Source organism: Saccostrea cucullata, unplaced genomic scaffold (assembly GCF_032062105.1).
Source record: "Saccostrea cucullata isolate Sc308-1 unplaced genomic scaffold, CSIRO_AGI_Scuc_v1 ctg4490, whole genome shotgun sequence".
Taxonomy (NCBI): Eukaryota; Metazoa; Mollusca; class Bivalvia; order Ostreida; family Ostreidae; genus Saccostrea; species Saccostrea cuccullata.
In genome coordinates, this window is record NW_026931256.1 from 26,008 (window position 1) to 38,458 (window position 12,451).

General features: G+C 39.9%; 2 protein-coding genes across 2 annotated transcripts; both read left to right on the forward strand.

Moving 5' to 3' along the window:
* The first annotated feature begins 7,519 nt into the window (after positions 1-7,519).
* LOC134231987 (uncharacterized protein F54H12.2-like) lies at positions 7,520-8,107 on the forward strand. Its single transcript, XM_062713934.1, has one exon. It carries the CDS (start codon positions 7,520-7,522, stop codon positions 8,105-8,107), a length of 588 nt encoding a protein of 195 aa, XP_062569918.1.
* Positions 8,108-10,770: 2,663 nt separating this feature from the next.
* LOC134231989 (uncharacterized) lies at positions 10,771-11,747 on the forward strand. Its single transcript, XM_062713935.1, has 2 exons — positions 10,771-11,229; positions 11,700-11,747. Exons 1-2 carry the CDS (start codon positions 10,771-10,773, stop codon positions 11,745-11,747), a joined length of 507 nt encoding a protein of 168 aa, XP_062569919.1.
* Positions 11,748-12,451: the final 704 nt, after the last annotated feature.

Genomic DNA, 12,451 nt, shown 5'->3' on the forward strand with positions numbered 1-12,451 from the left:
TGAAATAGCACAAATAACTGGATACGATCGATCAACCATATCAAAGTTTTTGAAACGTTATGCAACACGGAAAAGTATCGAAAATCGCCCACGAAGCGGACGACCCAGAAAGGTGAGTGTCCAGTAGTAGTATAAGGGGTCTGGCCGGGCGGGTCAACTGAGTGCACTTTTGGGGCTGAGGGGGATAGGCGGGTCAACGGAGTGCAGCCCCTGTGAGGGATAGGTGGGTCAAGGGAGTGCAGCCCCTGGAGGAGATAGGTGGATCAAGAGAGTGCAGCCCCTGGAGGGGATAAGTGGGTCAATTCAGTACATATGTTGCATCATCTTTTAGATCTATTGCATCATCTTTTTGATATCTATTGCATCATCTTTTTAGATCTATTGCATCATCTTTTTGATACTTGTTGCATCATCTTTTTAATACTTATTGCATCATCTTTTTTATACCTGTTGCATCATCTGTAAGGACCGTGTATAAAAAAATATGCTTACCTATGCATTGTGACGTCATCCACTGTATAAATACAGGTTTTCTCCTACTTTCAGCTCATTCTACAGTCAGAGCCAGCTCCTATTGGGGTCATGGATTCTACTAGAGAAAAACAGTTACATGCTCAGCGAATATTAGAATGGAAAAAAAGGGAGAGAGAATTAGAACGAATTCTTGATGAAAATAAAGAGCGAGAATTAGAGCTTAGGAAAAGAAATGCGGTAAGATTACAGAGAAGAGCTCTACAAGAAAAACAACGACAACAACAACTACAACAACAACGACAACGACAACTACGGGAGAGAGAATTAAATCAAAATCTTGATGAAAATAAAGAGCGAGAATTAAAGCTTCGGAAAAGAAATGCCATACTATTACAGAGAAGAGCTCAACTAGAAAAACAACGACAGCAACAGCAAAGGACTAGGGCGCATGAGGGGTCAAAGTTACCTATTCATTCACCACCCAAACCCAAGGCCATATCCCAGTATTATCGAGTCAAAGTGAATGAAAGGGTGCACTCTAGAAAATTTAAAGCTCAACAGGATTTTTACACTGTGATTTTTAAGGAGTTTCCAGAGGAAGAAAACAGAACATTTGTTCGGCGATTATTCAGAGACATGTTACAAACTTTCAAATCGAAAATGCAGTGTAATCCTAACGATTACCTCCGCCTGAACATACGCCACAAATCTCTGGAATCAGAGATTTGGTACGAGTTTACTCAATGTAAACATTTTAACGAGGACGTCATTTTAGACAAGATTGAAGCCGTGCAACAATCCAGAAAGGAGTTCAAACTGGGCGACGGGGGCATGGAATTCGATATGTTTCGGGTCAAGTATCCCGAGGGAAGTGGTGGCCAGAAAACCAAACATCTACAAGTGAATAAGGAGACTTTTAAGAACAATAAACAATCCATCGTTCGGATCGTCAATCCCTGGGATAAATTTTGTTTAGCTAGAGCCATCGTCGTGACTCGATTACACAGTCAGAAACCCGAACATCCAGACCCCGAATGGGAAAAACAATGGCTTCGTATGCGGAAGGGAGATGTAAGAGCCAATGACCAGAAGAACCAAGCCATAGCCCTCATGGAACAGGCCGAGTGTGATATCACTCAAGCTTGTGGATATGCAGAGTGGACGAAATTACAACAGGTGTTAGCTCCCCAGTATCGTCTGAAAATATTTCAGTTCAAGTCTAATTCGACTAAACTCACCTTAGAGCGCATCTTCAAAGGCTGGGGAGACGGAACTTGTTTGAACATATTGTTAGACGACCATCATTACGATGCCATCATATCCATGCCGGGAGTAACGGGGAACCCCTATTACTGTGATCATTGCGACGTGGGGTACAGGAATGTCACAGACCATCGCTCCAAATGCCCTCATCGCTGTACCTTTTGTTTAGGACATCACCCTAATTGTCCCGATGAAGGGATCAAGATTAAATGCCAGGAATGCCATGGAATGTTTAAGAACAGGACCTGCTACGAAAATCATTTAAAACCCCATAGTAAGAAGACCACCACTACTGTCTGCAATTTAATGGAACAATGCGAGAAGTGTCAGTCTTGGATACCTAAGAAATTATTCCCTCATCACAAGTGCGGAGGACAGAAACAGTGTAAGATCTGTAAGAAAATCGTCGATACCGATCATCAGTGCTACGTACAACAGAAACCCAAGAAGAAGAAGAAGGGGAAAGGGACCTTAGAGTTTTACATCTATTTCGATTTCGAATGCACTCAGGAAACCGGCATTCACATCCCTAATCTGTGTGTGGCACACCGCGTCTGTCAACATTGCAGTCACTTATCCATAGACCAACCCTGTCCTCATTGTCAACACATGGGACCCCGTCAGCACCTATTTCAAGGACCAGACACCTTAAAGAAGTTCATGGACTGGTTATTACAACCCACTACAGGTACTAAGAATTCCACTTTAGTACACGACGAGGCCATCGTCATCGCCCATAACTTCAAAGGCTACGACGGACAGTTCATTTTGAATCACCTGGTGCATTCCTCTTGCCTGAAACCTAACGTCATCATGACCGGCAGTAAGATCTTATACATGGAAATATGCGGACTGAAATTCATCGACTCGTATAGTTTCTTACCGTTTGCATTAGCCAAGATGCCCTCCGCTTTCGGATTCGACGAATTGAAGAAAGGCTATTTCCCCCACTTTTTCAATACGGAACAGAACCAGAATTACGTAGGACCTTATCCACCGGCAGCTTTCTACAAACCGGACGAAATGTCTACCAGTGGACGAAAAGCTTTTTTTGAATGGTACGACCAACAGAGGGGAAAAGTGTTTGATTTCCAGAAAGAGTTTGTAGGGTATTGTGTCTCGGACGTCGACATTTTACGCCGATGCTGTGCACAGTTTAGAGCCACCCTCAAGAGTTTGGTCAATGTGGACCCTTTCCAGGAATCCATCACTTTTGCCAGTGCTGCTAATTTAGCCTACCGTCGACAATTCATGCCTGAAGACACCATAGCCATCATTCCCAACCTCGGGTATCAACCGGCACGACAATATTCGGCTAAAGCCTGTCGGTGGCTCACCTGGATGAGTCAACAGACCGGATGTCACATACAACATGCCAGAAACGGGGGCGAAGTCCAGATCGGAAATTATACCGTCGACGGATACCAGGAAGCGACTCGCACCGTCTACGAATTTTACGGGTGCTATTGGCACGGATGCCCCACCTGCTATCCCAGTTTACAGACCGAAACTCATCCTCATCGGACCCAATTTACTTACCAGCAATTACACGAAGAAACCCTCAGAAGGACTGGCGATTTAGAAGACATGGGGTATACCGTCCGTAGTATCTGGGAGCACGATTTCGATCAGAAAGTGCAAAAAGATGAGAATTTACAGCAATTTGTAGGAAACCTGGACATTCCGGATCCTTTGAAACCTCGAGAAGCCCTGTACGGAGGTCGGACCAATGCCACCCGATTATATTGTGAGGAAGGGGACATGAGATACGTGGACGTTTGTTCCCTATACCCTTACGTGTTGAAACACAAGCCTTTTCCCGTAGGGCATCCCGAGATCATCACAGACGAGTTCCAGGACGTGAGAAATTATTTCGGTCTCATTCACTGTCGGGTCTTACCTCCCCGAGACCTCTATCACCCCGTATTACCTTATCGGACGGGAGGCAAGTTATTATTTCCCTTATGTCGCACGTGTGCCGAACGACAGGACTCTACGTCTCAAGATCGATGTCCACACACCGACCGGGAACGTAGTCTCACGGGTACTTGGGTGACGACCGAATTACATAAAGCCCTAGACATGGGATATACCTTAGATCGAATCTACGAAGTATGGCATTTTAAAGAAAGCAGACAAGATTTATTCAGATCTTACATCGATACCTTCCTCAAGATCAAACAGGAAGCGTCCGGATTTCCCCCCGACTGTAAGACCTCAGAACAAGAACAAGATTACATTCGACAAGTGTTATACAAAGAAGGATTCATGATGGACATTCTCAGTATCGAGAAGAATCCAGTGAGAAGAACCATTGCTAAACTCTCTTTAAATTGTCTGTGGGGAAAATTTGCTCAACGGTTGTTATTACCCAAAACCAGATACTTGGACGAAGAAGAGGAATTACAACAACTCTTACAAGATTCGACTCTCGACATCAAGGGCATGCAACTCTTAGTCAATAAAGAGAACCCCAATGAAGACAAGATGCTAGTGAATTATCAAGACAAACAGGAATTCGTCGAAGAATGTCCCTTTGGAAACGTGGTCCTGGCTTGTTTTACTACCGCGCATGCCCGCTTACACCTCTACGAGACTTTACAACCTTTAGGAGATCGGGTCCTTTATTTCGATACGGACAGTATCATTTACCAACATATAGAAGGAGCTTTTAATCCTACCTTGGGCAATAGTTTAGGAGAATGGACAGACGAATTAGACGGGGATCACATCACAAAATTCATGTCGGCAGGCCCTAAAAATTATGGTTACCGGACGGCCAAAGGAACCGAGGTTCGTAAAGTCAAAGGAATCACTCTCAACCATCGTACCTCCCAGATCGTGTCACTAGAGACTTTAGAAAAAATGCTCAAAGGAGAAATAGAGGAAGTCACAGTCCCTTATCCCGACAAAATCCAGAGGACCCGTGATCATGAGCTCGTGACCAAACCATTAGAGAAAAAGTATAGAATTGTATATGATAAGAGACAATTGTTACCTTCTTATAACACTTTACCTTATGGTTATTGATATGTTGATATGTTTGTTTGTTTGTTATTACAAATAAAAAATTGAATTGTTGTTTTTCTTCTTCCCTATAAAAAGGGGGGCAATACAAATCAAAAGTTCAGTCATGACTGAGAAATTGTTAGATCAACCCATGCGTTATCCCCAGTATGCTCGGCTCTCAAAGAGAGAAGCTACTTTTGAGCAGGGATGGCCAGAACCTCTCTTAGGAAAAATACCAGACCTAGCTCGAGCCGGGTTTTTCTACAGGGGAGTGAAAGATAACGCTACCTGTTTTCATTGTGGAATGATTTTTAGTAATTGGGATCCCGAGGATGATCCTTGTGTAGAACATGCTTATTGGAACCCCAATTGTTCTTACATCAATCTGTATAAGGGACGAGGGTGGGTGATGAATGTGTTTATTGCGGGTTTAGAACAACAGGGATATAAACCTTTACCTGAGATCAAACCTCTACTGAACCCACAACCAGACGTCCAGGCTCGAGGAAAATGTCACATTTGTTTAGACGAGGAATTACAAATCGTTTTTCTACCTTGCGGACACGTGTGCTGCTGTGCTTTGTGTGCTCCTTCCTTTCAGTTTTGCCCCATCTGTCGAGGCGAGATTCAACAGTCCAAACGCCTATTTCTGTGTTAACTATAAATAAGATAATGAACCCAACTTTTCCTTCATTGATCAACATGTATTCCGAGGAGACACCCCTCCCTTCTTTTCAATTGAAACATGAGTTTACCATGGTGGTTGCTGGACCCTCGAAATCGGGCAAAACAGAATTCGTCAAGACATTAGTGAACAATCTAGACTGGATCACCCCCAGGCCCGAAAAAATCGTCTGGTGTTATCGGGAATGGCAACCCGCTTACACTTCTTTAAAAGAGAAGGTATCTTTCATCCGAAATATTCCAGAAGACGACGAGAAATTAGTAGCCAATTTGAGTGTGCCCCATTTACTCATTTTTGACGACATGATGGGAGGAAAAGCCATCGAATCTATTGTGGATTGGTTTACCCGTAAAGCGCATCATCGGAATACCAGTGTGATTTACATCACTCAGAATTTATTTGATCGAGCTGCTTCTCATCGCACCATTAGTTTGAATGCTCATTATTTAGTCTTATTCAAAAATCCCAGAGACAAATCTCAGATCAGTGTATTGAGTCGTCAGCTAGCTTTACCTCATTTGATGTCTGCTTATCAAGAAGCCACCCAGATACCTCACGGATATCTTCTAGTGGACTTGAGTCCCCAGACCCCAGACCAATACCGATTGAGAAGTCGAATGTTTGAAATGTTGACTGTACACATGCCTCAAGAGTATAAATAAAAGTGTTTCACACTCTTCTGAGTCATTGTTCATTTCAATCTCATCATGGCTCCATCAGCCAAGAGTAAATTAGTGAGAACCTTACGACGTTTACAGCGGGAACGAGATCCCGCGAAGCGAGCCCATTTAATCGAATTAGGGCGTAAAGCCTTATTGAATTGGTTTGCCATGGGAGCTCGCAATTTAATAAAAGGGGTCTTACCTATCAATAAACAGACCCAAAAGTTTATTAATAATCATCGTCAAGATTTAAAGATCATTGCCGATCAATCGGCCAGTGATGAAGACAGAAAAACAGCTATTTTAAAACGCGGAGGTGCTGGATTTCTAGGTGGAGTCATTATTCGTCATTTATTTAAATGGAATAGTCCTAAAAAACGGCGGGTTCGTCGTTTAAAGAGTGTAGTGGTAAGAGTCGATAATAAGAAACAAAGAGTGTTTCCGGATTGGATGGTCCGTGTCGGAGGAGCAGCTCAAAAGAGCAGAAAAAAGAAGAAGAGAAAAGCCCCTCCCAAGAAGAGAAAAGCCCCACCCAAGAAGAAAAAAGCCCCTCCCAAGAAAACAGCGAAAAGGCAAAAATCTGCTCCTCAAACTCTAGCTCAACGTAAAGCCATGCCCGAAAGTTTAAAAAACGAAATCAATCAGTATTTTAAGGAACAAAGACAAAAGACCATAGGAGAATTGCTCAAGAAACAAGCAGAACTGAGAATGGATCGTGCTATGGGACCCATAGGCAGTCAAAGAGCCAGTGATTTAGAAGTGTTTCCTCGAGTGAATGTGGGCATTCCCTCCTCCTCCTCTTCCTCCCCTGGAATTAAAGTTCCCATTCATGTCCCTAAAATCACACGTTTTCAACCCTTGACGGCCTCCACCCCTCAACTACCTAAAGGCCTGAGATATAAATGTCGATATTGTGGAAAAATTTATGTCAGGGAGAAAGGGAGAGATAAACACGAGAGCGACAAACACGGAGGATATGCCCCTCCTTAAGACACTATAAAAGGGAGTGACATGAGAGACTTCACTTCATTGTTTTCAAAGATGGCCAAGAAGAAAAAGGGATGTTGTACGCGATTAAGAGCGCATGCCCCTCTTTTAAGAGTGTTATCGGACCCTCACTATTCCTCGTCTTTAAAAACGGGGATTTTAAAACATTGTTCTGGAGATTGTGGCCAATTCTAAAAACGAAGGATTCCGAAAAAGACACCAAGCTATTGCTGACAGTAAGAAAATCAGTTTGCTGGATACTTTACATTTGGATTTGTTTCAACAAGATCGATTTCTACCTAATGGAGTGGACGTCCGTTTGCGATTTAATCGAGCTAGACCCTCTTTCTACATGATGATCAAAGGAGGAAGTACAGGAAAAGTGAAAATATTGAGTATGATCTTGTGAGTGAGAAAAGTCAAACCCACAGCAGTCATGATGAATACCATTAATCAAAGTTTGAATACCCACAGAGCCAAATATCCCTTGAGAAGAGTGGAAGTGAAAACCTTTACCATCCCCATAGGGACCCAGTCTAAGATTACGGATCATCTGTTTCAAGGTCAGATGCCTAAACGTCTCATTTTAGGCTTTGTGGAGAATGCGGCTTTCAACGGAGATAAAACTAAAAACCCCTTTCATTTCCAAAACTTTGGGATTAAGAAATTAGATGTCAGTATCAACGGAGAGACCATGAGTACTCGTTGTTTTGAACCTCATTTCAACGACGATTTATATCTGAGATCCTATCTCAGTCTGTATCAAGCTCTGGGAAAATTAGGAGAAGATTGGGCTCCGGACATTACCCTAGAAGAGTATAAAAGCGGCTACACTCTATGGGGCTGGGATTTCACTAAAGATCAAGAAGCGCAATCGGATAAATTCCACATCATAGAAACAGGAAATCTGAGAGTAGAAGTGCAGTTTACCAACAATACGGTTAACACCATCAATTGTGTGGTGTATGCAGAATTTGATAACTTATTAGAAATTAACAAACAGAGAGAAGTGAGCATTGATTACTAATGGATACGGGACAATTGAGAGAAGTCTTATCCAGAGAATTCAAGAGTTCTTTTGGAGGCGTTTATCCTGTAGATTTATTACCGGATCAATTAAGACCTGGAGAAAAAGCTGTCGTGGTCAATACGGATCCTCAAGATCGACCTGGAGAACATTGGGTGTGTCTATATGTGAGCAATCCCGTGGTGGAATATTTCGATTCTTATGGATTTCCTCCCTTACACAAAGAAATTCAAGATTTTATCCAGCGTCATGCTCAACAATGGATTTATAATCCGTATCGCTATCAAGACTGGAATACCGATGTGTGTGGACAATATTGCGTGTATTATTTACATCAAAGAGACAAGAAAAGAAAGAAAACCGACGAGTGGCTATTCCCCTTTGACCAGAGTACGGCTTTACAAAGGGACAGATATGTGGCGAATTGGTTTAAAAACACTTATCATAAATTACCTACGGGTCATGGACAAAAGTGTCAATGTTTTTATCAAAATGTATTGTAAATGAGTTGTTTGTTGTTGTTGGTTGTTGTTTGTTGTTACAAATAAAGAATGAAAAAAAAAATCTGTGTTCTTATTATTATTTATGTGTTAGTGTTTTCAGTATGCAACAGGGTATAAAAAAGATGATGCAATAGATATAAAAAGATGATGCAACAGATATAAAAAGATGATGCAACAGGTATAAAAAGATGATGCAATAGATATCAAAAAGATGATGCAATAGATATAAAAAGATGATGCAACAGGTATAAAAAGATGATGCAACAACTATAAAAAGATGATGCAATTCAAGGTGAGGGGTATAAAAACAAGGTGTTAAAGACGATCCTCCTCAGTTGGTGGGGCATGTGGTTGAGTAAACGACAGTTTGGCAAACGAATTCCTAGAATATTAGAAGAAGAAGAAGACATGGAGATGGATAAAGATAAATTTGCCTTATTAGAAAAGAGAATGACGGAACCTATGGAGGGGGATCACGAAGCTCCTCAAACAAAAAGAAGAATAGAGTTGAAAACCTTGGATCCGGAACCTAAGAATGAATATTTACCCCTGGATGAGCCTGTGAAGGATCCTAAATGTCCAATATGCCACCCGGAGACCTGGGAACCTACGGAGGGGGATCACAAAGCTCTTCAACAAAGAAGAATGGAGTTGAAAATCTTGGATCCAGAACCTAAGAATGAATATTTACCCCTGCATGAGCCTGTGAAGGATCCTAATGATCCAGACAGAAGTTACCCGATAGCCATTAATTGGACTTTCATTATTAAAGAGCCCAAAGAAGAAGAAGATATAGACATGTTTCTGAGCAACAAAGACGATTTCTTCTTTGGTTACCAGTATTTGATTCTTCAAAAGGAAAGACATCCCTGGACAGGAGAACTGCATCAAATCAGGGGATTCATTCAAATGAAGGAACCAGAAGGAGGACTGACTATGTGCAGACTTCATATCGCTGCCAGATTTGCTATGTCTCACAGTACTCCAGAATTGGAAAGTATGTTTTACAAGCAAGGAGGTGACTATGAAGAATATGGTGTTCTGAAACCGGAGGAGAGAAATAAAGAATTGGAGCCCAGAGATTGGATAGAATGGGAAATAGGAGCTTGGAAGAAACCTGAAGCTATTGCAGCCAGAGAAGCTAGGAAGAAAAAGTTCTTAAAGAATGTGAGCTGGTCAAGATGTGAATAAATAAAAAAGATTGAACTGTTATTTATTGTTAGATCTCAATAAAAGAAAAAAAAAATTGTGGGTTTTTTGTCATTTTTAAAAAATAGGTTATCTCCCTTTAACCATAGATTTTTTTCAAAACACCAAAACAAAAAGTGTTGAGGGGTTTTTTAAAGATTGATAAAAATTGATACAATTTTTTTTAAAAAAGTATAAATAGTAAACATGGTACAAAACACACCTCAGTTGTGGACTGGTTTCATTATGGGTAACACCTCCAGCAAAGAAATGAGTCAGAACACTAGATTAAAGGAAACTGAATGGTTACTTATACAGGAGGGAGGAAAAGATATCATACCACCTCCCTTGATGGTAGAACATCCGGCAGTATTTATACCACCTCCCTTGATGGAAGAACATCCTGTAGAATATAAACCTCAGGAGGAGGAGGAAAAAGAAAACATAAGACCAAACAACAAACTCTTGGAGGATATTAAGGCTCATTATCAAAACAAACAGAAAGAAAATACAGGCAATGGATATATTGCTTACTTAAAACAAGACAGAGGTAGAATAGCCAATAATTGGATATTTAATTTACCTGGGTGCCGACAGGAAGATGTAGATCAAATCATTGGAAGTGATTATCAATACTTGATCTTACAAAAAGAAAGGCATCCAGAAACTGGAAAACTTCATCATGTGAGAGGATTCATTCAAATGAAAAACAGAGTTCAAGGGAGATACATGTACAGAAAGATTCATAAATTAACCTGTTTTGAGATGTCTTACAGCACTCCAGAATTGGAAAGAACTTTTTATAGACAAGGTGACTATGAAGAATATGGAGTTTTAAAACCTGATGTGAGAAACAAAGAATTAGTTCCAAGAGATTGTAGATTTACCTGAATAAAAATTTGTGTTTAAAAATTCTTTGTTGTTGTTCTATAAAAACAAGGGTGTTTTTAAAAAATAGATTCATTTCACATCATGAGTCTCCAGGAGATACAAGGTGATTTACTCAACTGTGAGGTAGAAGCTATTGTTCATCAATGTAATTGTTTAACTGTAAAAGCTCATGGACTGAGTCAAAGTATTGCAGAGAAATTCCCACAAGCTAATCTCTATGCCACTCGCAGACCTCTAGGGACTAGAAATTTAGCCGTAGAAGAAGATAGAGGAATTCCAGGCACTATTAAGGTGTTTCCCTCACAAACCCCTGTGGTCATTTGTTTATTAGCTCAATGGGATTATGGAAAAGCAAGTCACCGACCTAAAAGAATTTCCACTTATCAGGATACCCCACAAAACAGAGAGCAATGGTTTCAAACTTGTTTACAAGAAATGGGGGAAAGTTTACCTTACCAGACTTATGCTTTTCCTTACAAGATTGCCTGTGGACTAGCCCGAGGAAATTGGATTCATTATAGACATTATATTGAACAATTTGTACACACTTATGAAAAACATGTGTACATTCTTCATCATTAATTGTATGTGTTTTCATGTGATGTAAAAATAAAGAAGAAAAGTACCTTTTTTATCTGTCATACTCTAATGTCTGTTTTAAACCGGAGATGAAGGTCCACTGTAATCCCCATGCACTCATAAGCAGATCTCTGGAGGGGGTCAGTAGAAACACTCAAGTAGTTTTTTTCTTTTCCCCTGTGATATAATGTCAAATATTTAATGGAAAATTCAGAAATTTTATTAGCACTTAAAGATAAAAAAACTTGCTATCTTTATGGTATTGATTTTTCATTATCAGATTTTATTTTTTTTTTAATCCATTTTTTTAAAAATATAAACATTTAAAATAATTATCATAATGAAAATAAATTAAAATGATATTGAAACTTTTTTTCTAGATTCAAGTTTTTGTTTTTATGTTAGTTATTTCACTGTGTATTTTCCCAAAGGAAGACCAGCAGCCAGGCTTCACTTCACTTAGAGAATGGATTGGTTAGGAACAAAAACATATCTTCCAGGTTTGAGGACTGTATAGAAAAATAAAACCCATTTTTGTTATTAAATTACATGAGACAATGCCTCTTATAAATGTAATGCAAAAATTAATATCTCTTATATATATGGATACCTATACTCTAATTATATTAAATGTCATTTGTAAAATGTATTTTTTTAAAGACAGATTTTATTTAGGATCGACTTTTTAAATGATGACATGAATAGCAGACCATACTTTAAGCACATGACAAAAACATTTTCTCAAATTACACAGAAATGGATTATTTAGCATAGCTGACATTAAACATATAGATGAGGGATAACATAATCACATTTATAAACAATTTGAAACAACTTTAAACGACCTACAGGGTAGATTACAAGCCTTTTTCACTGGGGTAAAATCTTGCCGAAATTCGCTATGGCCGCCGAACCCGAACCCGACTGTATAAAGATGAAGTCATAAAAATAACATAACAGTGATGTAGTATTTTTTTTTTTTTTTTAAATTTATTTCTTAAAAAATAACAATGCTTCTAACTGTCGAATTCTCCTCCGAAATCTTATTCGATCCGCTACTAATTGCATCCAGGGACTTCTCCGGTCTTCGGGGGGTAATTCGTAGATTTGATTGAGGCTGGTATTAAAAGTTACGGATTTCCTAGCCTGTGTGAAATTTCCAGGTATTTCATTCCGTATTGAA